Genomic DNA, 27,426 nt, shown 5'->3' on the forward strand with positions numbered 1-27,426 from the left:
TTTTCGTATATTTGTGTTTATATTGCTTGTTTGGTGTTTGAATGTTTCTGGGATGTGTGTGTTTTATTTTACGTTAAACCTATAGAAATTAAAAACTTATTGTTTTATTCAACGTCTTAGCTTGAGTTGTTTTGAAGTGTTTACTGTAATAACTATTTGACAAATCTTCTATTTTCAGCTTGTGACTAAATGTTCATGTAACGTTAGTTATTATCCACTAGACATAATATTTCGGTAAATCACAAATATATAAACAAGTTAGTAAAAGGAGAGAAACTTCATTACCAATTTGATTACAGAAAACCTTGGCACTTTCCTCATAGAAGATAAAAGGAACAAATTATTACGGATTACCCAATTTAGGATAAATTAGTTGTAATCACTCATTTAATATTACGAATCATATTGAGACGTTAAAGAAACTAGATTTTTTCTATAAAAAAAAAATACTTAGATATTTTTTTTTTTCTAGAGAACTTACGTACACTCTTTACTGCTACACTTTCAAATGCACCTTTTTACACCGAGGTTTTGTAATGAGAAAATTAATTATTTTAAGCAGTGTTAAAAATAATGAAGTAATATGTAATTAATTAATAAACACACTAAATATTGTTTGTAAAGTCAATTTGAGGAAAATATAAAATATATGATATCGAACCTAAATTTTTCCATGTATTAATTATATTCATAATAACAATAAAATTCAATTAGGTCTCACGAAAATACAAAACAACCGTTAATTACATGATACAATTATTATATGAATGGCTCGTGTAAACACGGGAACAGCGAGTAGCAGTTATTGACTGATAAGTGTTTTTTCATGAAGTCAACGAATTCGACACGTGTAACTAAAGTATATAAAGTAAATATGTATAATGTTATTTCACCAAATAGCCCGTGTTTTATCTCTGGGTATAGCCTGAGCAAATATTTTGCGAATTTCCCGCTCAATGTAGCGGCTAATAACGGTATTATGTAATGGTTATAGCACGTGCAGTTTTTTAATGTTTTGACTGCTTTATGTATAGATACTAGCTTTCCGTCCGCGGCTTCGCCCGCATTGTCTTAAACCTAATCTATACTAATATTATAAAGCTGAAGAGTTTGTTTGTTTGAACGCGCTAATCTTAGGAACTACTGGACAGATTTGAAAAAATTCCTTCGGCGTTAGATAGCCCATTTATCGAGGAAGGCTATATATCATCACGCTAAGACCAACAGGAGCTGAGCACTGCGGGTAAAACCGCTGGTAAATTATATACTAAAACCTTCCTCTTTAATCACTATCTATTTAATAAACCACATTTGAATCTGATGCGTAGTTTTAAAACTTTAAGCATACCTATGGATATAGGGATATAGGGACACAGAAAACGACTTTGTTTTATACTATGTAGTGATGATGTTGAGTGATGGATGATGTTTGGAACTGTTTACTGAGTGGGAAGCTGGCTCATTGACAGACTAGATGTGACAGTGTGAAATAATAAATAGTAAATACTGCTAATATTATAAATGCGAAAGTTTGTGAGGATCGACGGACGGACGGATGGAAGGATGGATATTGTTACTCTTTCACGCAAATACTAATGAACCGATTATAATGGGTATGTAGGTAGCTGAAACCCGCAAATTCCACAGAAACGGGAACTATGCGGGTTTTTCTTTGAAAACGCGGGCGAAATCTATCATTAACATATATATACCTATTAAAATTAGCTGTCGCTGTGGTATCCCTGTTGAAGTTTATTCGGTTAGCTATTTCATCATTATGCAATACGTAAACTATCACGTTTTTATAAGTAGGATTAGTATTATTAATGGTATTATAGGTTTAACCACTAAACTATATTATTATATGTACTACATTATCACTGAGAAGTTGAGCGTGAAATATGTATTGTAAATATTTATATTTCTCGCACATGAGAAATAAAAATATTTATTTTAAACATTATAAAGACCGGGAGATACTGACACAAAATTTCGAGTCATTTGTAACAGGATGGCGGTTCTACAGGGGTCTTAGTACGCAATGATAAAAAGAAAAATGATGGTGTGATCGCTGGTATCGGTGGTGGGCGTTAGCCGAACTCGTCGGAAAAATAGCGAAAGTCAAACGATTTGTAACACAAAAATTTTAGTATTTACCGATAGCCCATAAAAAAGAAGTAGGCGGTAGTGTCATGCCATACTTTTCCGGTGTGACTTACAGCCCGCCATACCGACGCGAATATGTTGATTTAAATAAAACAATTATTCAACCATTTGTACCAGGCTAACTTTTGCACAGGTAACCATCGTCGTGCAGCCATTTACGAAAATCGCCATGCCATACTTTTCGGACGATTCCAAATGGTCGCCATACCGCCGAAAATCTGCAAAAAAAATTTATTTCGCCAAACTTTTTGTACCAGTATTGCATTTGGATTTTTGGAGAGTATTTGATAAAATGTGACCATTATTATATTTGCCATACTTCTAGTAGGGGGAAAAAGTGCTGTCATACTTGAAAAATTAATTTAGTATGAATTTATATAAGTGAAGATTTCCAACACCTAGATCTTTGAAATTTTGTATTTATATTCTTTGATCCTCAAACTTCCAGGAAAAATAAGTGCCATACTGTTACAAATCGTTTGACTTTCGCTATTTTCCGACGAGTTCGACTAACGCCCACGCGACTAAGCCGCCGGTACCAGCGTTCACACCATCATTTTTCTTTTTGTCATTGCGTACTAAGAACCCTGTAGAACCGCCATCCTGTTACAAATGACTCGAAATTTTGTGTCAGTATCTCCCGGTCTATAAGTAATTTAAATTAAATTAATTAGTATGGACATCTGCAGTGACATGCAATTCTACTTATTGCATCTTAATAGCCGAAAGCACGGACGTGATTAGACCTTTTTATTTTATAAAAAACCCTGTTAAAACTCATTTTGGTGTGTTTATTTATTGTCTGTTTAAAAATGTTTTTCACCAGAAAAACAATACCCGGTACCAATACCCTTAGGGAGGTCTAACATACAGATTTTCTTTAGAGCGTTATTAGTGCGTTGTCTAGTAAATCCAAATAATTTGTGCCAAGTTCATTTTAAGATGCAGTTGTACTTATTGCAAGTCCGGTTACGTGAAGGACGTAGAAAATTAGAAAATTTTCTATGGATCTTTTGAGCTGTCAAGTGTCAAGTGATTGATCTATATATTTTAAAAGAAAAAACATCTACATCAGTGTATTAATCACATAATGCTTTTAAAATACTTAGTGTGCTTTACCTTTTTAGTCGCATTCTGTAAATTAATATTAAGTATTTGTGTAAAACGGAAACAATAAACAATTTATGTTTATAACTAATTTGAATTTTTAATTCAATTAGTTGATATGGACGAACGCATTTCATTCAACGAAAACATTTTTTATACTTTAAATGCAAAAAGCAAAACTAAAAGGATTAAATAATTAATGCAAAAGTGTAAAACTTTACCTAAGTAAAATGTGTAAATTTTAATGTTTTTTTTAAAGTAGACGATTTCATGTTCCAATATGGGTATTATTATAAACTTTTTCTATTATAACTTTTCTTCTAAATTACAAATTTTTGATAATTTTGCGCTTGCTTATGTTGATCCAGATTAAGCAAAGTTTGTTCCTATACTTTAGAGACTAGACCTTTGATAAACAAATAAACTAACTTTATCACGACATTCCTAAACACATTTTAGCCATCTAAGATACATTAATTAATAGTTTTGAGTTGCCACGTATAATAAAAAAACAAAACTCGTAACTAGCCAATTTTTTCTAGGGATCGAACCTTGATTGAACCCTCATTTTTGCCAAAATAGGTTCAATAACTGTAACAGCGAATCCTGTTTTTATCTTAAATTAAATTAGTAATTTCATGCTCAATATAATATGGGAAGCTTTTGACACAAACGGAATATATTTACGCAAACTTGAAATCGCAAACTAGAACATGTAGGCAAAGATGAGAAAAATCGCTTCGATGTACCCGTGTAATCAGTCAAGCAATGTCCACAGTTCACCCTAAATAAAGAAATTGATGATTCATACAGATTGAATACCGTCGATTCCCTCAATATTATTTCCTAGTGATTTATCTCCGTTCCTCGAAATTGATTTGTTATTAACGAGTTCTATTTATATTTGAAAGCAATTGGATATTCAGGAATGGGAGGTTCTGTCGGAATAATCTTTGATATTGACTCTTTGATCAACCTTTGTTTGATGGTAAATATTTACGTATCTAAACAGGGATGGAAGGATTGAAAGTACAAAGAAAAAATATTTTTAAGTTAGAATGTTTTAATAGTTATCAGTTACACGATTTCAAAGATATGAAGCCAATTTTAGTGTAGGTATAAACCCAATGTTACCAAAAATATTTATTGACGGTCAAAAAAGTAAATACCTTTCAAACGCTGGCTACTCTCACAATGCCATATGGTTTTGTGGGTGAAAATGGGCACTCAATACTTTCCATTAGGTGACTTGTCAATTATATTGACTTTCCCTTAAAAATAAATCCATTAGGTTAGCATCATGTCTATAAAAAATTATGTTCTGTTAGACTCTTTCGATCGTTATTATAAATCTGCCAATTCACACTTGGCCAGCGCGGATTATGGCCTAAACTCTCATAGAAGGCCCTTGTAGTGGGTACGTATATGGGCTGATGAAGAAAGCACTACAAAAGTAATGAATGTCTACTAAAAATAAAAAGTTAATCTACTTAAATTCTATTACAGATATGGACAAACTGTTTACATCTCAACCTGATGATGTAACGGCGAAGCTGGGACAACCTCTATCGATTCCCTGCAGCATCGGTTCAGGTCCTCCCGCCACTATAACGTGGAAGAAGAATGGAGAAACCCTTCCAGAAAATCCTAGGTAAGTTACTAAAACACATCCGAAGAAAGGTATGATACTGAAAAGCTTAAGATGTCCTAACAATTGTTTTTAACCGACTTCAAAAAAAAGGAGGAGGTTCACAATTCGGCCGGTATATTTTCTTAATAATATAGATGTTAATAATTTTGCCACGCAGACAAATCTCAAATGTAAACAAAGGGATAGACTTGACACAATTATATTGCGTAAACAGAGTTGTATCATTATTAATTTAGTTGTAAATTCGCTTAGTCATTGGTCTACAATGGATGATCTCGATGAGTGAGGGATCACTTGCCAAAAGCTTAGGGCTTAGAGGTTTATGCCTTCCTTTATAATATAAGGTGAAATACTAAATAATTCAAGCTATTTTTATGCAGGTTATAACCGACTTCGCGGTTTTACCAGCATGGCTCCGCTCCTGTTTGTCTTAGTGTAATGATATATAGCTTATAGCCTTCCTCGATAAATGGGCTATCTAACACCGAAAGAATTTTGCAAATCAGACTATAGTAGTTCCTGAGATTACCGCGTTCAAACAAACAAACTCTTCAGCTTTGTATAGATATAGTCATATGAGTTTCACAGTGCTTAAATGATTATAAAGTATGGTCTTATTAATATTCAAATTGAATCGGCATTAACCAATCACATTTCAAACATTGTACCATTTCTTTCTCATATCCTTAAATTCCTAAAATTGTTTCTTAAAAGTTTCCGTATTGCGAAGAAAAACCTTTGATGTAACAATACCTCTTCATTTTCAGGAATCCTATTGATTTTGGGTGTAGTAAATAAATTAGTTTTATCATAAAAAGAGGATATTTTATACTTAGAATAACAAGATTTGTTTATCAATTCAAAAAGATCTGTTTCAGTTTTACCTTCTAATTTTTATTATTCAATTATTATACAATTTGATGGAATTTCTTTAATTTATTCGTTATTTTCAGTCACTGATCATATTACTTAATAACTATTTGCTCCAGTACTAAAGCTTTCTATTTTAAAAACTTTGTGGTACTTTAAAAGGTTTTCTTTTTAGTAAACTACGTTTCAGTCTAGTACGACTTCTAATGTGTCCTAGTGCTTAAACAATAGACTAAATATTCTAATCACGTAGTTACTTAGGACTTTGTTTCTTTTCGAGACATTTTTCCTAAACTAGATACGCTTGAGGTTTGATGGTGACAGAATTGTTAACTTTTGAATGCTTTTGAAATAAAACATAACAACAGTTCACTTGTGTGGTTCTTATGTGTTTTGGGGCTTTTTCATAAAATAATTTTTAGTTATTAAGTTTGTCCCTTTTTAGTTTCGTTTACCCAATTTTTATTACATTCACAGAATTTGAAATTGTTTCCCTACAAAAGCTAGCTTGTATTGAACTATTAAGAAAAAAGCCGATCAAATCGCAGCTTTCTGATATGATTGCACCTTCATACGGTTGAAATGTTGTAGCGAGTTTAATTTTTATACAATAATTATGTAATAAAATGTGTTAAAAAATGCTTTGTATTTTAGATATCATCAGCTACAGCACGAGCTGCTGATTACAGACGTAACGAGGGAAGATGCTGGAGTGTACAAGTGAGGACTTTTTCTCAATTATTGTTATTGATTAAAAGTGTGACGTTGTTAATGCTATAATAATAATCATTGTATAGAGATTGTTCTTCTGAAATATGCCTGTTTTGGGATATATATCATATTGTATTCAATTCTTAAGCTCAGAATTGGTAATAATTTTTGTTACATTTTTCAAGATCATCATGTTTACTACCATTATTATAAGTTGTTGTAAACTCTTTAATAATATCCCATAATAAAAATCAGCTGTCACAATTATCGATCAATTAAAAATTAATGATTTAATAATTCAACAGATGTATAGCAACAAACACAAACAAGACGAAATACAGCAGACCAGGTCGGGTGGAAGTCCAAGAATCGTCTGATGAGGAACCGGCGCTGTTACCAGTGCAGCATGAGGCACAAGTGGCCAGGCCAAGAGGCAGTAACTTGAAACTTGCGTGTCCTGTCACAGGGTGGCCAAGACCTAAGGTATACATTTATTAAATAACTGGATTAGGTTGACGCGTGTGTCCGGCATGCGATCTTCCCGAAGAATTATAGTACTATCTTTACTACTTATATATAAACTAGCGGTCCGCCCCGGCTTCGCCCGTGGTACATATGAAAAATAGATGTTGGCCGATTCTCAGACTTACCCGATATGCACAGAAAATTTCATGAGAATCGGTCCACCCGTTTCGGAGGAGTATGCAGACTAACACTGTGACACGAGAATTTTATATATGTATAAGATAATAGTCAAGGAACTATATTTTTCAAGAATAAAATGATACTTTATCTATAACATTTAAACTTCAATATATTATAATACGAGCATTTTCTGCACTAGAAACGTTTAAAAATGCCTATTTTATATTTATTACATTTATCGATTCACTTATACCTTCTCATTTTGAAATTTGGAGACAATCATAACAACTACACTACACTATCAATGGAGAATTGTTTAGAACATTTTCTGAAACCTTAATATCTTCTTTAAGTGCTTTGCAGTGTTACATTTAAGCTTGGTAATATCTACTTCTAAATCTGGATACTTTGTTGCTATTTCTTTGTACTTTTCGGCGTCTATAAAGTACTAACTTGATAAAAGGTAGCCTATGTTCTTTCTCAGGGTCTAAAGATTGTCTGTGCCAAATTTCATCAAAATCGCTTGAGAGGTAAACCTCGCTTTAAGCGGGAAAGCGTAACAGACAGACAGAGTTATTTTCGCATTTATAATATTAGTAGGGATAGTGTCATAAAGTAGAATGGTTAATTTTGGTTGATAATCTTTTCCAAAATTCCAGTTAATCTGGGAGCTGACACCCCCCGGGGGTAGAACCAGTGAGCTGGAGAGCAGCGAGGAGGTGCTGCAGTTGGTCAACCTGGATGAGGACCAGGTTGGGGTCTACTCCTGCTCCGTGGAAGGGAGGAGCGATGTGGTTAAGGTATGAAAAGGAGTTAAAGAAGGGATTTTTAACGTGATAACGTTTTTAAAATCGTTTTGGTCGGGTGACATGTTCAGAAACTTGTGTCACACCAAAACCTCACGAGCGCGATCGCAGGTATGAGAGAGAGAGACGGACCGATCTCCCGTCTCATCTCGAGCGCTGCCACCAATAAGACGTTATCACGTAAACATCTCGATCGTAAACCTACTTTACAAACAACCAATTTTTTTCTGAGGATGAAATATGTTTTGCATAAAAAAAAATGAAGGGACAGTGTTGAAGATAATATTAGTTTTGAGAAAAATAGGATAAGATTTTCTTTTTATTGTGCAATTTTATATGTTGGAAAATATGGTGTGGCAAAGGGCACCCTGGCTAATAAAAAAAAATCGTTGGTAAAATTATTAAAAAGTCTTGTAATAAATATCATATCCCTACTTAGCCTTTATTCTTTTTATTTGCCTTCCGTACATTATAATTTATAACTTAATTTGCAAAACGTAACTAAACTCCTGAACCTATAAATATAATATCCCACGGTAAAATGTCGCAAAATTCTTCCAAAATTGTTAAACAAAAAAGAAATTTATCATTCAGATAGCTTTGTGAACGTGAGATAAGATGTTATCCCGGGTAATTATGTAAATTGTTACTTTTACAGTTGTGATAAACTCGCGGGACTTATTAACCGACTTCAATAAGGGAGGTTTTAGTCACCTTAACTAATAGTATTGGAAAATATTTACATATGATTTATTTCTAAGAGCTTCCGTGTGAAATTATTCGTTAGAAATTTTCCAATTGAAATTTCCAGCTCAAAAACAAAACAACAATTTTTACTTGTCTGTGTAGATTTATCATCATCCGTTTATACAAATTATACTCAGTTTTCACAAGCCAAAATTAAAATAAAAGTTTTTTCCTACTATAGTTTATCGGGTAGAATTCGCGGGTAGAAGCTTGTCATTAATAAGTTGTCTCAAAAAATTAAGAACAGGTCCCGGGCCTCGAGGGTGCCTCGTTAAAAATAAATACGATTTCTAATTCTTATAACCTTACGCGGAACGTTACCGCCGGGAGATCTTTCCGTAATGTTTGTAATAATTGTGTTCGCTAAACTTTCCTTGCTTCCTGTTATTTTTGTTGCCAACTTCTGACAAGTTACCGACTTACGAGCTTTATTCCTGGAATTGAGAGGAAGTTTATATGATTACTGAATAAAATATGTATACTAGATGTACGACCCGGCTTTCACTGGATTTAAATGGTATAAAAATTATTGATTAAAAAAAAAGACGGGTTGCACTCCGGGAGTGCCGGCAGAAGTGAAAACTTGATTATTAACGTTCAGCATGTTTGATATTTTGGAATTGTATCCGTCTTACGCATGGAATATAAGGGCAAAAAAAAACATCCGTCTTACGCTTTTTCGATCAGGCCACGTGTCCTGACGCGAGTTTAAGATTTTATACCCAACGCCGCTAAAGAAGTTTTCACTTCAAAAATCTAGAGTATACTTGATTTTTGACCCGGTTTTCACTGGACTGACGTATTTAATAAAAATCTTTTAAAATTTTCATTGAATATTTTCACAAATTACGAACAGTAATGGGAGGTTAAAATTAGAAATTCCGGTCGTAAGTTTAATTTTATGTCGTAGGTATCAATTACGGCGCGGTTTATTATTTCCTCCATAAAGGAAAATTTATGAGGAAACGAATTTGATACTTTGTTAATTCTTTATGTAAAGCGCTTTATAAATAGGAAATTTTCAAGAAAGTGTCCCAAATGAATAAGGTTAATCATAGCTACATTTTCCTGCTTTTATGTTAATACCTAAAGTGCAAAAGGAACCAGTCAGTTTTAAATACCCGAAGATAAGTGTTTAATTTCAGCTCTATGGTGTCTCTATGTTATTATACATAATGTAAATTGTAATTAAAAATTAGTTACTGAAATCTAGTGAACGTTTACAAAGATGTGATAGATTAATGTCTGTTACATGTAAGAGTCGAAGAATATGGCCATATTGCCTTGAATTAGCACATGTGCTTCATTTTATTCTAACCAAAATCTATCAAAAAGGATTTATATTTCTTGAATTCATTTAGATTTTAGATGTTTCGTATAACCGCAATTTACGGCTTTCCTCATAAAAATAAATAAATATTTCAGGACATTTTTCACACGAACTTTCCCTTAAACTTGTCGCTTGTGTTATGGAAACCAAATGGTTGATAAACATACATATATAATTTTAAATACACACTCATATAGCTAATTAACACCCAGACATAGAGCAAACATCAATGTTCATCATACAAATATTTGCCCTGGGAATCGAACCAACAACCTCAAAAAAATCATGAAATCATTGTATCCTTAATGTTTAATATAGACCTTCAACGTGACCTACACGGAGCCGGTCATCATCACCCTCCCACCTGTCTCCAAGGAGGCGATGAGGGCCAGTACTGTGCGGTTCAACTGCACGGCCAGAGGCACTCCTGCACCAAAGATCACGTGGTACAAGGATGCTAAACTGCTGCAGCTGGCTGGCAGGGTGGGTACTTGAATAGAGAAAATATTTATAAAGATTAAGAATTAATTTAAAAAAGCCCGAATATGTATGAATGTGCTGAAAACAAAGCATTATCTGATGGGGGTCTTTTATAAAGTTTTATATTTATTTTTATCTCGTTATTTGTTTCTCAAATGTATCTTTAATGTTCTCTGTTTTGAATCATTTTACTCTCAAATCTTATACTAATGAGTAGAAATACAAGAACACAAAATTATATTTATCAAACTGATAATCTTATTTTCTTCTCTGTTAACATTAAACCATCTTACCTAGATCATCATCTACTTACTTATTTCAGCAGAATTAAATACAATGGGTATTATAAATGAATCCCTATTTTGCAGATAAATTTACGGAAATCAGCGGACCGCACGCGCATCGAGCTAGTAATCAGTGGTGTTACTTCCGAAGATGCAGGTATACATTATTATTGATTTAAAATAACTCTTTTTGTAAGATCTGTCTCGAAGGACCATTTAAAGTTAATTTATCAGACTTTGAAACCTTTCGTTTTTACTGACTACGTTATCTGTATTATTAGAAAGCATTTGATTGTGTCGAACGTTCCGCTTTTTTACGTTAATTCTGTATCTTATGAATTAAAATATTCCGCTCGAAATCTAAATGTTTTATACCATAAGCCATAAATTTTACATTATTTGAAACTATCTATTATTATTAATTAGGTTAGATACTAGAAAAAAAGTTATTTTAATGCCTATCTAAGGTACCTATAATTCACGAAACAATCTCTTACTAGCGTGTACCAATTTCTAGATAAACTCAAACGTAAACAACTAAACATTTATTTATTCAACAAGACTTCTTTTAAAGCACTTTTGAATCGTCATAACATTTTTTAACATTTACCACCGATTCGGAAAGCAATACGGAGAAGAACCGGCAAGAAACTCCATAGAAATTTTTACATAATATTTCAGCTCTATATTCATTGAGTTACATGTACTACGTACTAGAGAGGACATCGTTAGTACACTTTTTTTAACACGAGTTAGAGTCGATCGTCTCAAACTCAATTTTTTTTTGTTACATTGATTGGTTTTAATTGATAAGTTTATTCATATTTTTTTAATAAGATAAACAAGGTTTATTTGTTACATTGATTGGTTTTAATTTATAAGTAATAAGAGGCAGAATATCTACAACGTGTATGACTCACAAGCCGGCCCGCGCCGCCGCGCTTGTCCCATAGATTTTGTTCGTCCTCTCTAGTAATAATACCTCAATGTCTATCTAATTTTGGAATCCTTACAGGCGTGTACCAATGTTTCGCGTCGAACGGTATATCGATAGCGTCCCAATGGGGGGAACTGAAAGTAACGGGCCCGGGGGCGGCGGCCCCGCAGCGCGTGCAGTGCGCGCCCGCCGGCCCCGCCGCCGTGGCGCTCCGCTGGAGCCCGGCCGCCAGTCAGGTCATCGCCTACACTGTGGACTCGGCGCCGAGAGGTGGGTGAATGAATGAATGAATGAATGAATGAAAATTCTTTATTGAAGTGAATCTTCTTTATCGGGGTTGGACAAAAATTTAGTGTAACATTTTTGCGTTACGCCGTACGCGTGACATTTTTACGTTACGTTACGTTACTCGTGACATTTTTAAGGTCATAAAGAAGTTTCACATCTTACGTGTGTACTCTAGCACACGCATACATTTTTTGCTTAGAAATAAATAAATACAAATGCAAAAGCACACAACACATAATATAAAACAAGCAAAAGGTGGCCTTATCGCTAGGTAGCGATCTCTACCAGGCAACCCTTAAAATATAGGAAATACACAGAACAAAAAGTGGGTGGATAAACGTGGGATAATCTTTAGGATGGGATAAATCTATCTATATTTTAGTATATTTTAGTTGGTAAGCGTATAACTCGAGAACGGCTGAACTGATTTTGTAATGTTTTTGAAGTGAAACTTCTTTATCGGGGTTGGAAAAAAAATTAGTGTAACATTTTTCCGTTACGCGCCATCTTGTTTTTATCCGCGACGTTTTGGACGACGCGGTTGGCGCAGTGGTAATGTAACTGCCTAGTGAGCTGACGGTCCCGGGTTCGATCCCCGGTCAGGGCAAATATTTGTGTGATGAACTCAATTATTTGTTCTTGGGTCTGGGTGTTATTATCTATATATGTATTTATTAAATATTATATTTATCGTCGCCTAGTACCCACAACACAAGCCTTAATTGAGCTTACTGTGGGACTAGGTCGATTTGTGTAATAATGTCCTATAATATTTATTTATTTATTTATTTATTTATTTATCCCTACCACGCGTGATTGACGTATTTATGTAAAGTTGCATATAATTATTGAAAAATAAGGTCATAAAGAAGTTTCACTTCTTACGTGTGTACACTAGTACACGCACACATTTTTTTGTTTATAATATTCCTTTACGAGGATGATTCCTATGGAGAGAAAACGTAAACATGTACCACGGGCGCTAGGGCGGGCTAGTAGGATAATGAAAGGAAATAAACAAATTCTGAATGATACTCCAGATTTATAAATAGAAAAATTAAAGAGTATCATCAATAAGTATCTTCCTAATAACTGTCTTTTTGTTGATTTTTGACTTATACATCTCTTTTTATCATGAGGATATTTGAATATTTTGTAATAAGATTTTTCGGCCTTATTTCTCACAATCATTTATATTCGTTTATATTCCAGACAAGCCGGGCAACATGCGCACAGAACAACCGCACACGAACACGCAAGAAACAGTGAAACTCCGGGAACCGCTCACACCGTACAAGTTCCAAGTGCGAGCGTACATCCCGCTACCGACCAATAAGAATGTGGCCAGCGATATGTCGGAGAGCGTCGTGTGTATGGGGCAGGGGGGTGAGAAATGCATCTGTTTTGGTGTAGCATTTCATGCAATATACAATATTCAAAATTTTGATAGATCAGAAAAGTGGATAAAAAATTGGTTGTTTGTAAAGTAGGTTTACGATCGAGATGTTTACGTGATAACGTCTTATTGGTGGCAGCGCTCGAGATGAGACGGGAGATCGGTCCGTCTCTCTCTCGTTATACCTGCGATTGCGCTCGTGAGGTTTTGGTGTGACACAAGTTTCTGAACATGTCACCCGACTAAAACGATTTTAAAAACGTTATCACGTCAAAGGTCGATGGTGAAACGAGAAAGATTAAAAAGAGATAGCCACATAAACCACCGTATGAAGCATTATGTACTATGTTTCATATATTCGTGGTATATTGTACATTGTTCTTATCATCTTGAAGCCAATTTTTGAAAGTATAATTTATACCACGTATTCAAACATGTTTCTTGTTGTGAATTGCTTGAGTTTGCCATTTTAACCAGAATGTACTCATCAATCCTTACTGATTTTATGCACTAAATTCTTCCTGCAGGACCAATAAACCTGCTATACCCATAAATCCTAACTAATTTCATCATATTTTTCTTGCAGTGCCAATAAAGCTGCTCAAACAAGAGGACGGTATCCTTGTTTCCTGGAGACAGTTCGCATTTGATACTCCTGGTGTGGTGCAGTGGATCCTGCAGCTCGCTAACGACACGTCACCGAGTGGTAATGTGACAAATGTCACGTTGGATGGAGCCGTGTATAATTATACTATTGAAGGTGGGTTGTGGAAAGAGGATAACCATTTTGCTCTGTGAAAAGATTATTAAAAGCTTTATAATTCATTGAATGTTTGTTGGAGTTGCTTAAAATTATTAAAGAAATGTTCAATGTATGCCTTGTGATACATAAAAGCAATGGGGTACACTATTAAGTTGTAATTCATTGAGTACTAGGTATCCGCCCGCGGCTTCGCAGTCAAAGAAAATCCGCATAGTTCCCGTTGCCGTGGGATTGCGTCATTTTCACGGGATAAAAAGTAGCCTATGTCCTTTCTCGGGTATTAAAATATCTCCATACCAAATTTCATGAAAATTGGTTCAGTAGTTTAGGCGTGATTGAGTAACAGACAGACAGACAGAGTTACTTTCGCATTTATAATATTAGTATGGATTAAGGTATACATGTGTATTGTATGCTTTATAAATCTGCTTAAGTACATTTACAAGTTATTTTATTTTTCACTGTCTTGTACACTAACTTAGTTTTCCTTATTTATTATAAGGTTATGTGAAATTAAGGAATATTCAAACAACACAGCGCAATATTGTCAGTGTACTTATAAGTAATAAATTAAATACGATTTTATTCTACTAAGTACCAATATACCAATCTTTCCTTTACCAGAACCATCTTCCCACCAATACGTGCGAGTGCTCGGTTCGAGAACGTTGGAGTGGCTCCGGCAGGACCTCTCCCTGGTAGAGTGGAGTAGTACAGACACGGCTGGCCTGGACACGGACGATTGGTGAGGGTCTGGTCGCCTATGGGCCATCGTGGACGAATGGCTTAGTGGTCTTTATTAAGGCTGGTTGTAGATATCGATGTTACTTAAACGTATTTAAACGTGGATCTATGGATCAGAATTCCAATTGTAAACATCTGTGACATGCGAAAAGATACTCAAAGAATATAACATATAATTTTTTATTTTAAATATTTAAAATTAATGCATTATAAATGAGAAGTTTTTAAAAGAATAGAAAAAAGCCGGATTCACTCCTAGGTGTTGTAAAAAGATGCGGTTTCGAATCCCGCCTCGTGATCAAATGTTTCTTCTTTCTATGCTTCTTTTCTATTTCTATTCTTAAAAAAAAACCTCTTATATTTACAAACTATTCCTTCAACAGGGAATCAACAGCGATCCCCTACGATTTGGAAGCCCGGGAAGTATCAGAACACGGGTTCACATTACAGTGGCGGTGTGAAGGTGCCCCCAGTGCGTACCTGGTGTGCGTGCGGAGGGTAGATGGCAAGGATGAGTGTCAGGAAAGGTGGGTCAATAATTATTAGTAACTAAAATAAGGCTTAATATTAAGGGGAGGCTCCGTAAATTTTATGTGAATTTGCATTAATATTCTGAAACAGGCACACATACAATCAAAATGGAACTTTAGTATTATATTATATTTATATTTATTGAGTCTTTTTCTTTCGATGTACAAGACAGTTACGTAATTGTAACATTTTCGCTCGATTCATTTTTTATTCAAAAATTATGCCTTTTTTAAGGATTATTAAATTTTTTTAAAGATTTACTTGGACTTTGTCTAAAATAAATGTTAACAGTAAGAAAATAGAGTTTACTATAGAATCCCAATTCCCAAGATATTTTTTCTCTAGATCAATTATTACTTTAGTTATAAACGAAATAAGAATTGAGACTTACTTTTCGAGCTCGAACGCGATCAAACAGCGCACGCGATATTCAACTTTATTACGGCTGTGTCTAGTACCGTAACCGGTCTCTCAGTGCCAGAAATTATGTTAGGGAGCCTCCTCTTAATACTAATAATTCGATCTCTTTATTATTTTGGAAAGTCGATCTTTTATCGCATACCATTATTTTCCTGTGTGCCTATTTATTTTCGACGTGACAACGTCTTATAATTCGATAGAGCCGGCTGCACGCATGAAAAAACATGACTCATGCGGCGTTACCTCGCTCTGAGGCGTTCCTTGTAAAGCTTGAAGTGCAAGCGAGAGCGCGGAACGAGCGACAAAGAAGCACAATCGGACGTTGTCACGTTCAACTATCGTCAGTAAACCGACTTTACAGACAACCAATTTTTTTTTTTTCAAAAAAATAATCGACTACACCCATCACACATAATTTATAATATTTATTCCCCATACCCATTGTTTTAGCCAAAAACCAAGCGCCACAATCGAGGGCCTACAACCGGACAGCGAGTACGAGGTGCGTGTTAAGGTCCGCGCTTCCAACGCCTTCTCGTCGCCGTATAGAGTGCATACTGCGCCTGCTGGTAAGGATATAACTTTCTTAACTTTCATGACACTTTCACTTTTAACACTCAACCACAGAATACATAATAGTAGCTAAACGCTACAGAACGGACACTCTCCGCCTCCCGCCAAAATTAAACACTTACCTCCCCCGCACGATCAGACATAAAATGGGCCATATTTTTCTCCAAGGACGATACGCAACGAAGATTGACAACATTAATCAAATTGACTTAAAGTAATTTTATTATTTTGGATTTGTGATTATCGTTTTTCGTAGAAAATGGTTAGATATTGTGCTGTTTACGGATGTATTTCATCAGAAAAACGCGAATTTTTTTTTACGCTAGTCACAAATGTGCCAACCATAAAGCGTTAACACACACATTTGCAGTCTCTACAGTGTGACTGTCAAAACGATCATTTTGTATGGAGTGTCCGGGGTGTGACTCAACTGCACACTTTCAACACTTAATCGGGAACATGAACTTTGAATATCAAACATTTAACACATAATACATATACATACACACAACATACACAGTGGCAAAATAACTGTTAATGCAACGATTGAATAAAAAAAGACTTTATAATCTTTTATTTTTAATTTTGGGTCGCCGAAGTACGTTTTATCGTACGTTGTACAATCACGGGCGCGGAAACCCAGTTGTCTGCGCGTGTTTTTATATTAATATTTCACGACGATCTTACGGAATTTAAAGCATAGCGTCCACAAGACGCTCGTGCAGCGCGTGCGCATAGCCGCGTGATCGAAGCAGTGTCATCAATGTTTCGTTGCGTTTCCACATTTTATTCGAGGGAAATTTGGAAAAAATGAAATACTGACTTTTGAATTTGATATTTTTGGTTTTATGGCATTCAAATGCTTTATAAATATAAATTTATATTTATAAAGCACTAGATTTCCGCCCGCGGCTTCGCCCACTTTTTCAAAGGAAACCCCGCATCGTTCCTGTACGGACTATGGTTCGTACACCTGGGATGCTGCTGCTACTAATAAAACTAAGCTGCTAAATAATATGATTTTATTGCTATGCGGTAATGAGTTACATACGTACGCGGCTCGCGACGTTTTAATGTGAACTAATGCTATATGTAAATGAAAATGCTGTGATATACAAAAATGATGATTTTGCACTCTGTGCGGTTGCACCGTACAGTTCCCGTTCCCATGGGATTTCCGGGATAAAACCTATCCTATGTGTTAATCCAAAATCCAAGTTACCCTCTATATGTGTGCTTAATTTCATTGTAATCGGTTCAGTAGTATTTGCGTGAAAGAGTAACTGGTGTGAGTTGGCGTGAGTTGGCGTGAGTTGGCGTGAGTGGGCCTGAGTTAGCGTGAGTGATCCTGAGTTAGCGTGACTGTGCGTGAGTTAGCTTGAGTGAGCGTGAGTTAGGCGTGAGTGAGCGTGAGTCAGCCTGAGTGAGCGTGAGTGGTCCTGAGTTAGCGTGAGTGATCCTGAGTGAGCGTGAGTGATCCTGAGTTAGCGTGAGTGATCCTGAGTTAGCGTGAGTGATCCTGAGTTAGCGTGAGTGATCCTGAGTTAGTGTGAGTGAGCGTGAGTCAGCCTGAGTGAGCGCGAGTGGTCCTGAGTTAGCGTGAGTGAGCGTGAGTGATCCTGAGTTAGCGTGAGTTAGCCTGAGTGAGCGTGAGCGTGAGTGAGTGTGAGTGATCCTGAGTTATCATTTATTTATAATTTGTTCGCAGGTCCGCCGCGTTTCAAGGAGCTGCGGTACGAGACGCTGAACGCGAGCGCGGTGCGGGTGCGCTGGGCCGGCCCGCGCGGCAACTACACCGTGCGGCACAGCGCGCGCCTGCGCCTGCCCGTCGAGCTGTGGGCCGCGCTGCACACCGCCGGCCCCAGCGCAGTGGTGAGTGTGGGCCCAGCGCTGGGCGGGCCCGCGCGGCAACTACACCGTGCGGCACAGCGCGCGCCTGCGCCTGCCCGTCGAGCTGTGGGCCGCGCTGCACACCGCCGGCCCCAGCGCAGTGGTGAGTGTGGGCCCAGCGCTGGGCGGGCCCGCGCGGCAACTACACCGTGCGGCACAGCGCGCGCCTGCGCCTGCCCGTCGAGCTGTGGGCCGCGCTGCACACCGCCGGCCCCAGCGCAGTGGTGAGTGTGGGCCCAGCGCTGGGCGGGCCCGCCCACTACCACGATCAACAAGAGAAGACATCAACTAGCCACTCTACGTCTAGAAGCTTGGCGGCGAAGTTTCTGTCGCAAAATCTGCATTCCTTTGCCTTCTCCAGGACGAGATACAATGCAACACGCTATAGTTCACATTGCAAGCTGCGCAGCAACATTTTACCCAGTTTGGATCCTTAAAACCACCGAGATAATTAATACATGACTGCTTTACTAACTATATATTTATTTGCAGATAAACGGCATAGACCCGACGGAGCCGACGTACGTGATAGTGACGGGGTACGAACCGTACGCGCACAGTCCCGTGCTCACCATACCCGCGCAGGGAGTCGAACTGGGTAAATAAGCGTCATTTGTAAATACAAGCTATTTTTATTGAAATATCATAGAAGTGATTTATGAAAACACAATTTCTGAACTTAGACGCTTAAAATATACTGATTTTGGTTAGGTTGCACCATATTTTAGTTATATTTAGGGCTGATTTTTCAATCCTTGGTTAAATCTTATTCGTCGAATAATGTATAAAACTACCATTTTAAAAACGTATTCTAACTGCCCGTATTTGACAGTTTACGTGACATTTTAACATCATCGTGTAATACTTTATTGGACGGATAAGTTTTATCCAAGCATTGAAAAATCGGCCCTTAATGTTAACAGAAACAGTGACTTTTACAGTGATAGCGAAATGGTTTGCACTAGCGTGTTTTTTAGCCCCATTTTCATTACCGGCTTTGGAAATACAAGCTTTGAATTTAGTTACAGACTGAATAAATTGTTATTACACATTTACTATTGTTTATATGTACTTGTGTTATGTATTTTCTTTCTTATACTAGTGAAGTTATATTTAGGACTGATTTTTCAATCTTTGGTTAAAACTTATTCATCGAATAACATATTAAACTACCATTTCAAAAATGTATTCTAATTGTCCGTATTTGACAGTTTACAGGTGAAATTTTAAAATGTTCGTGTAATACTTTATTGGACGGATAAATTTTAACCAAGGATTGAAAAATCGGCCCTCACGTTATAATTTTTTTTTCTCAGAGTCGAAGGACCTCCAATACGAGTACACGAGCGCGGGAGTACGTGTGTTCTGGAACAGTGCTGGCCCCAGAGTGGTGCGATTTGCGCAGAACATCACGCAGCCTCTTGAGACATGGCGGGCTGTTAACGTCACTGACTCTAGTGTTGAGGTGTGTGGTTTAGTTAAGAAGAAACGAAGATTTCATTTTAAAAGATAATTTTTGTAATATTTTTTGGCCAATTCTTCTTGCCAGGAGCGACCGAATCGGTGGCAGATTCAAAATATTTGTAACAAATTGTAAAAGTTTAAATAATTGAAACGAAAATTAAACAGGAATTTACATAGCCTAATTACGATGCCTAAATCTTTGAAAAAGCTATGTATTCTATATGCTATAATTGTGTTTGTATGCTTTTGATTTTCTTGAATCTATGTGATTTTGTTCTATGATAAAAAAGTTTTTATTTATTATATTATTTTTTCTATAGCTAACGGACTTAGATCCGAAGTCGCCCGTGTACGTGATGGTATCCCTCGCGGGTGTGGGCAAGCGGAACCAGGTGCTGAACATACCACCGAATCCGAACAATAACTTTGGCTTCCATTTGGGTAAGTAAACACTAATTGAATAATAACGTATATTTTTTTGTTTACTTGATCGAAAACCTTCTTATAATTTCGTATTGAATGCCCATACCAACCCTACCCAACCATATTTATAATCAGATATAAAAAAATATACTCAAAACAAAATTGTTATATCCGACATGTGGCACTAAATCTTGCGGTATTAAGGCTGCAGTCTAGCAAAATTGCGTTTTCAACAAGTTATTTGACAATTTTTTCCCGGCTAATGAAATGATAAACTGAATTTTTTTTTCTTGTTTATCAATTAGTGTTATATACGCAATGCGCGTGAATTTTTTCACATTTATAAAGTTACTTTATGTTACCTTAATCAGGCCTTCAAGATAAGTCTCTTTCCCCCAAAATCATTTCGAGCTAAGTTTGTGCACTCACTACGTTGCAACCGATTACAATTTACATAATCTGATCAGCGCATTATTATCCTTATATAGTCGTTATTAAAAACTGCTGAATACAATTACCGAAAAACTTATGATTTTCTTAATTAGAGCGTTATAAATTCATTAAATTTCCCATTTTTTGCCTTACAAAATCGATTGATAAATACTGCTAAAAGTTATTTTTTCCATTAATTTATTTGAGTTGGTTGAAGACCAATGAGTATTAATCCTTTAAAAAAAATTTTTTTTGAATTTTGATAATTCTTTATATATTAAAAAAATATTTAAAATAATCAGGAAAAATCCTAGCGAATTTCTTTAGTCGCGCTCCTTGGGCCGGAGCGTTCTGACGTGTGCTCTACGCTCGATTTTCCTTCATACCGAAGTGAAAGTTGCTCTACTTCATTAAATTTAATATTTTTGTTAATTGATTATTTTTATCTTAGTTTTGTGCAAATATTCGTATTTTTAAACATTTAATTTCGATATGGAAAATAAACGAAAAAAATACGCGTGTAACTACTAGAAAAAAAATTATCTTCGAACATAAAGTTAATGAAACCAAATAGATTGCAAAGGTGATTGGCAACAATTTCTTTATTTTACGGGGTGTCAGTAAAGGGATGTATATTTCTTTAAAACTAAAGTAAGCTCATAAATTTTCTTATAATATAATTTTTTTGAAGTTCCAAAAATGTTTATTTTTCGTTTGAGAAATACGAAATATAATATAAACTTGTATTGAGAACTTGAACTTCACAAGTTCATCCGGGGAAATCCCCATACGGGGAAAATGATTTGTTTACTCCAAAATTGATCCGAGGTGTTTTAATTTTTTCTTCTAGTCATTTTCAACGTAGCGGCATGTTGTTTGATTATTAATTTTGAAACTTAAATACAGGATGTTGGTTTTATATTCTGATCTTACAGACGCGCTGACAAATTTAGTCCACCATTTCTAGTTTAGTCTAACTACAAAACTACCAAAAAACTCTCAGTACCAATATTAAAACGAATGGATTATCATCACATCATCAAAATTCAGTGGGGTTGAGAACTAAACAAACAGAAGTAACAGAGACGCGAAGAATAAAAAAAGAGGACGAAAACGATAATTCGTTGATGCTTTCCCTTTTCGACGTATTGTTAGGGTACATCACCAATCTGCAAAAAACAAAACTGATGATTCCCAATTGCTGATTAAAAATGAAAAACAAATAATCGACAACAGTGGTGAAAATTTGCTGATCACAATGAAACATCCTTCAGTGGTAGCAGATTTACTCATTTAAAATGTATCGGTGAACAGCGTAAAGGAGAGGAGGACAGGAAAACATTATGAATGTGGATGGTGGATTGTATACAGGGTGTAATCGATAAGTATGTGCAGGCGATTATGACGTTATTATTGCAGGTATCAAAAAACTTAAAACTGATATCGAAATTACTTTACCTAATGAGCAAAATGACAATAATAACTTTTTAAAAGTATAACGAGAAATATCTAAAAAATTTACTTTATACACTCCCATATCAAAAAGGGAAAATGGGACTAGTAGAAGTTAAATGTCTAATTCCGGCAAAAGACATGAATGCGGAAGATGCGGTTAAAAAAAAATTTAATATTTGAAATACAATGCAAAAAATAACACTTTTGTCATAGATAAGAATCATGACTATTTTTTCCAAATTCAGGGACAACTAAACGTTGCAGAAGCAGAAGTCTGCTTATTTGCTGTTTGGACTGGAGTGAATCATTCGTTAAAAATAGAATATATAAAATAGAATATATAAAAAAGTATGTAACGTTTAGGCAAAATAAAATGATGGACCATTATTGGATTTTACATAAATTGCCTACTGTCAGAATTGATTGATTCGAGACTTCAGCATTCGATGCCCATCAAGGACCCATCCTATATCATTCAAGCGATTGAAAAAAAAGAGATAAATCCAGTGCAACCGATAAAGCATCAGAATGCTAGCAAAAGATTTATTAGGTTTATCAATATAAATCTATATATTATACATAATATAATAAATCTGTAGAAGACGCGAAGACTGACATCCGCGCGGACGGAGTCGCGGGCGGAAGCTAGTCAGAAATAAATATCTTTTGTTTTCATTTGCGTATTTTTCTATTTTATAATTTTTTAACACAAACATTACATTTTTTTTATTAAATACAAAATTTGTTTATCCGTTTTATTAGTTAAACTGAACAACTTTCACTAAGAAACTTAGGTCGAAAAAAATGTATAGAGTTATGCATTTTGTATGGAAAGCTTATTTTTTTTATATTTCGTCCAAATTTCTTTGTAAAAGTTGATCAGTTATATAAACATGAAGTTGAAGATATCAATAGAAAGTATTCGCAAATTTTGTGTACTGATAAAAAAAAATCACCCGGTGTAATTTTCACGAAAATTGTTTCAAATTGTCATTTTTGGTACTTATTACGAATATTAAATTATACGAATGATTTAATTTTTAAAAATTAAGTGGAGCAACTTTCCCTTAGTACATTTGTATTATTTACATATAGGATGACAGGATGCATTTGTTTGCACTACTAGACCAAGCCCTTAAACTATATGGTATTAAACCGCGTGATTTTGAAATGCGTGGTATTAAAAAGAGTGGTGTAAAACCGCGTGGTATTGAACCATGTGGTAATAAACCATGTATTATTAAATTGTGTGGAGTTAATCCGTGTGGTATTAAATCATATGATATTAAAATGTGCGTTATTTTACCATGCATTATTATATACCTGGTTACATATTAATATAATGCCATTGTTCAACAGGTATCGGGTTGGGTGTGTGCTTTTGCGTGATGTGCGTGCTGGCGGCCATCTTTGTGTACGTCTGGAGGAAACGGAAGTCGAGGAATCGGACGCCCGTAAGGTTAGTGATTTGTGTTTATTTATAAGGTTTAATTCAACATATTTTTCTAAGGTTTGCCTATTGTTATATTTTTATAAGGTGTTATATTTTATTACACATCCACAGTTGTTAGTAAAAATTCCAATAAATTATGTTAGTATGTAAATCAAAAAATCGTATTCATGGAATAAAAATAATAAATATAATAAGTAAATAGTTTATGTTATTGTTTCAGGGCGCGACGACCAAATACATCGCCGGGTAATGCGGAAGAGGAGGGATCGGAAATGAGGGTAAGAAAAAGCACTTTTAAATAACTTTTTTGTCTAAAATCTTTAATATAGCTTAATTCGATTATCATTATTTATAAGCCTTAAGCATCAAATATAACTATATAGTTAGATTTCTATTTTTGGATATCTTACGAAGAGACTTTTATCAATTTACCAAGATGTTTAGTAGTTTAATTGGAGAGATTCCATGTTTTATTCATTAAAGAAATTCCCCTCCTAGTCCCCGTTAAGATATTCTTGTTATATATTAAATGTATTGGTAACGAAAGCATCGATGAGACTGAAAATATTGGAAGATGTTATGACGTTCGCAGGCCGCGGCGCCGCGCGTCAACGGCACCGAGCCGCTGCTCAACGGGCACCTGCAGCATCACCATGTGAGTTCCACATATTACTCTATATAAATAACTAGCAAACCGGGCGAACTCCGTTTCGCCACCAGAGACACGTTTTCTTTGCTATAAAACTCACGGAGCCCGAGACCTTTCCAACGAATGCAAAACCGTGGAAATCGGTTCGTGCGTTCTGGAGATATAGCGTCAGGAAGGAAAACCCGACTTATTTTTATATAGTAGATAATATAATACATTTAACTCGCGATCAGATTATTGGCGTTTGCGTATTTTGTCTCTCAGGTACGTAGAAATGTAACTACCTACCGATTTAATTTTGGGGCGTGGATTTTACAAGCCAATCTTGCAATGCGTACTGTCATCATTTACGTACGCATTTCAGACATACGTCAAATTAATTTGACAGAGTTGTTTAATTTTGTTGTGCCTACCTAGATTCTAGAGTAACTTTTAATTATTGTGAATTTAAAACAGTTCATTAAAATTAAAATAGTAAATCTTGTGTACGTGAGGAATCAAAATTGATAAAATTGCTAATTCATTCCACACGATTACAGGGCAAAACGCCAAACGGCAAAATGCGGAAAAATCGTCGCGTGGACGAGTTGGACGCGTTCGACGTGTCCCGCTATTCGCCCGACACGACCGCGGAGACGGTGCTGGACGCGAGCACGCCTTCGCTTCGCCCGCTCGCCGCGCTCGACGTGTCGCGCGTCGAGCCCGAGCCGCTCGCCGAGCCGCTCGGCAAGCTGCCCGACGACAACATGAACTCGGAGCTCACCTTCCAACTAGACAACAGTAAAATCCAACCGACGCTCCAGCCGAACGGTTGAGCCCCCCCTCCCCCCCGCCGCCCGGAACCACACGGGGGTAGGTGACCCCCCACACCCCAACCCCCACCCCCCGGGGGTAGGTGACCCCCACACCCCCCACCCCCCGGGGGACGGCGGGCCGCGTCTCGTTCCTATGCTAGAATTTATTTTCGACGAAGGCTGATTTTTAAACAATAGTACGGGTAATTTAGTTTCGAGACGTTACGCCCGAGCGGACGCGCAGACAATCAAGCACCGAACCGTATTATATTAATTGATATTTATTTCCCCCCTAGATAGAAGCCCCAGACGCTACAGTTACCGACCCCCACATTCCAATATATATATATATATTTATTATATACGAAGCGCACACCCGTTACGCGAATCGAATTAGATAGTGAATAAAATTATATGAATCGACAACGAACTATTGAGAGTGACATAGTTTAATGTTCGTTGATGTTTGGAGGGGGGTGGATGGAAGGCTATGCGTGCTTGCCCATTGCTCAAACTTATTGTGGACGACTCGTCTTTAGCTAAGGTCTAGAATTAGGGGAGAAATGGTCTGGGAACGTGTATTTTGCAATTAAGGTTCCTAAAGTTCATTTATTTTAGCCGTACGCCCTTTAGAACAAAAATACTGACCTCCTTTAAATTCCCACGTTTTAGATGTAACCCCATATTTGAGTAAATAGCAAGAAATCCATCCTTCTCGCTAGTTTAGAAGCCCCTACAGTTCGTTGTTTACCCATATCACAATTACAATCTACCTCATTTTCTTGATTATAAGGTTTAAAGTTGATTAAGTTGGCCCCAGTTGGCACCCGGTTAGGTAGCATTTGTTTATTTATTTCATAGTTTTTAAGGTTTTGTCCAACATTCAACACTGGATTTGTCTTTTCGGTACAAGCACCTAGGTACAATTTACTTGTAGTAAATTGTAAGTACAATGTGTTTTAAACAGTCAAAACCTGTAGAGTATAATATTAAAGTAATATTTTTTGCTATTCAATACTAACCTTATTAATATCTTGATAAATAATTAACGTATATTGAATTAAGCCTAAAATTGAAAGTAGAGGGACTTTCCAATAATTGACTATTATTACAAATAATTTATGTGTTGTTATTCTCGTAAACTATTATTATATTACAATTGCTTATTTGTTTTCATAAACGAAGAGATCATTTTAGAAACAAGAAAATAATTTCTGCTTGTCATAAAATGCATTAACTAATAAAAAATTGTTTTTTTTTTTTAATATTCAAGAGGGTTCAAGAAGTACTTTGTGAATTCATTTGTAAAACAATAAAAAGTATTAAGAAAACTTATAAAATAAAATATCAATTATTGATGTCGGTTTTGTCTCCCTAAACATTTTCAAATAAAGACAAATATACCATAAAATAATTTTATCTTAAGGTGGTAATTGTAAAAAATGAATTTGCGCCTTACATAGATTTGTATTGAAAACGTGTTTGACTGTTTAAAACACACACAATTGTTGTAAATATTGAATTAACTCAGTTTAAATTTAATGAAGAAATCGCCGACTATGTACCTGAATTTTCAATTACACTAAGTTAACTTAGGTGTAGTGTTAGCTCTTAAAAAATCTAGAATTTTAACTTTGACGCTAGGTTTTATCACAGGGTCTAAGACTTGACATCTAGGCACGTTGACGAGTTGGATTTTTATGAAAAGCGCGGGAAAGTTTTGCTGTTGTCTATATTTGGATTGAAGTATGGCTGCTGCCAAATTATGTATAGAAGCACCTTAATTACGTATTATTATGGAAATATTTGTGTATTAAACACGGTTTTCTGAAATTAATGCTCCATAATTTGATATTAGTATTTGCCGGTAAGAAACTATATTTTTAAGTAATCCAGTTGAATGAATCTCATGACAAAATATTACTGGTTATTCTTTTGTTGTTGTATAAAATTCTTACTTCTTTAAATCCGTAACATTAAGTACCATGCAACAATAAAATCTTTTCATAGTTAAGAGTATAGTTAGAAAAATAATAATCAGTAACTTTTGAACAAAACTAATAAAACTCAAACTCAATAAGACTTCTTCTAGAAGCACTTTTGAATCGTCATAACGTAGATTTACCATTTACCACCGGTTCAGAAAGTAGTTTCAAATGAGAAAAGCGGGCAAGAAACTTTTAAGTTGCTCTTTTAAAACCATGTCAATTTTACACACAATATAATATGGTTCTTTAGCGACAACATTCCATTACAACATTTTCAATATTTTTTTTCTTCAATTTTCATAGTTCACTGGTCTATAGACAATTATGCACAACACACTCTGTTCAAATTTGTTGTTGAAGCCAACTATGCAAGTAGCATCTCAATGATTGGACTCAATGAAAAACAAATGATTTTATCAATGAATTCTA

The 27,426-nt window shown here is 35.6% G+C and overlaps 1 protein-coding gene across 1 annotated transcript in view; it reads left to right on the forward strand.

Annotated features, from left to right (window-relative positions):
- The window catches only part of LOC149488204 (protogenin A-like), a 93,116-nt gene extending 65,915 nt beyond the window's left edge, over nt 1-27,201 (forward strand). Inside the window, exons 4-23 of the mRNA XM_089695366.1 lie at nt 4,780-4,924; nt 6,449-6,514; nt 6,811-6,988; nt 7,810-7,950; nt 10,352-10,516; nt 10,882-10,954; nt 11,813-12,004; nt 13,235-13,408; nt 14,005-14,178; nt 14,806-14,926; nt 15,309-15,452; nt 16,327-16,445; nt 18,158-18,321; nt 18,832-18,937; nt 19,656-19,804; nt 20,124-20,244; nt 23,473-23,572; nt 23,787-23,844; nt 24,159-24,221; nt 24,755-27,201. Of these exons, the coding sequence (XP_089551492.1) occupies nt 4,780-4,924; nt 6,449-6,514; nt 6,811-6,988; nt 7,810-7,950; nt 10,352-10,516; nt 10,882-10,954; nt 11,813-12,004; nt 13,235-13,408; nt 14,005-14,178; nt 14,806-14,926; nt 15,309-15,452; nt 16,327-16,445; nt 18,158-18,321; nt 18,832-18,937; nt 19,656-19,804; nt 20,124-20,244; nt 23,473-23,572; nt 23,787-23,844; nt 24,159-24,221; nt 24,755-25,030 (2,729 nt within the window). The 3' untranslated portion in view covers nt 25,031-27,201. The remainder of the gene's footprint in view (nt 1-4,779; nt 4,925-6,448; nt 6,515-6,810; nt 6,989-7,809; nt 7,951-10,351; nt 10,517-10,881; nt 10,955-11,812; nt 12,005-13,234; nt 13,409-14,004; nt 14,179-14,805; nt 14,927-15,308; nt 15,453-16,326; nt 16,446-18,157; nt 18,322-18,831; nt 18,938-19,655; nt 19,805-20,123; nt 20,245-23,472; nt 23,573-23,786; nt 23,845-24,158; nt 24,222-24,754) is intronic.
- Nucleotides 27,202-27,426: the final 225 nt, after the last annotated feature.

This window comes from Colias philodice, chromosome 5 (assembly GCF_061535455.1).
Source record: "Colias philodice isolate Cphi_HAF_F1 chromosome 5, ilColPhil1 Martin Lab GWU primary, whole genome shotgun sequence".
NCBI classification, from domain to species: Eukaryota; Metazoa; Arthropoda; class Insecta; order Lepidoptera; family Pieridae; genus Colias; species Colias philodice.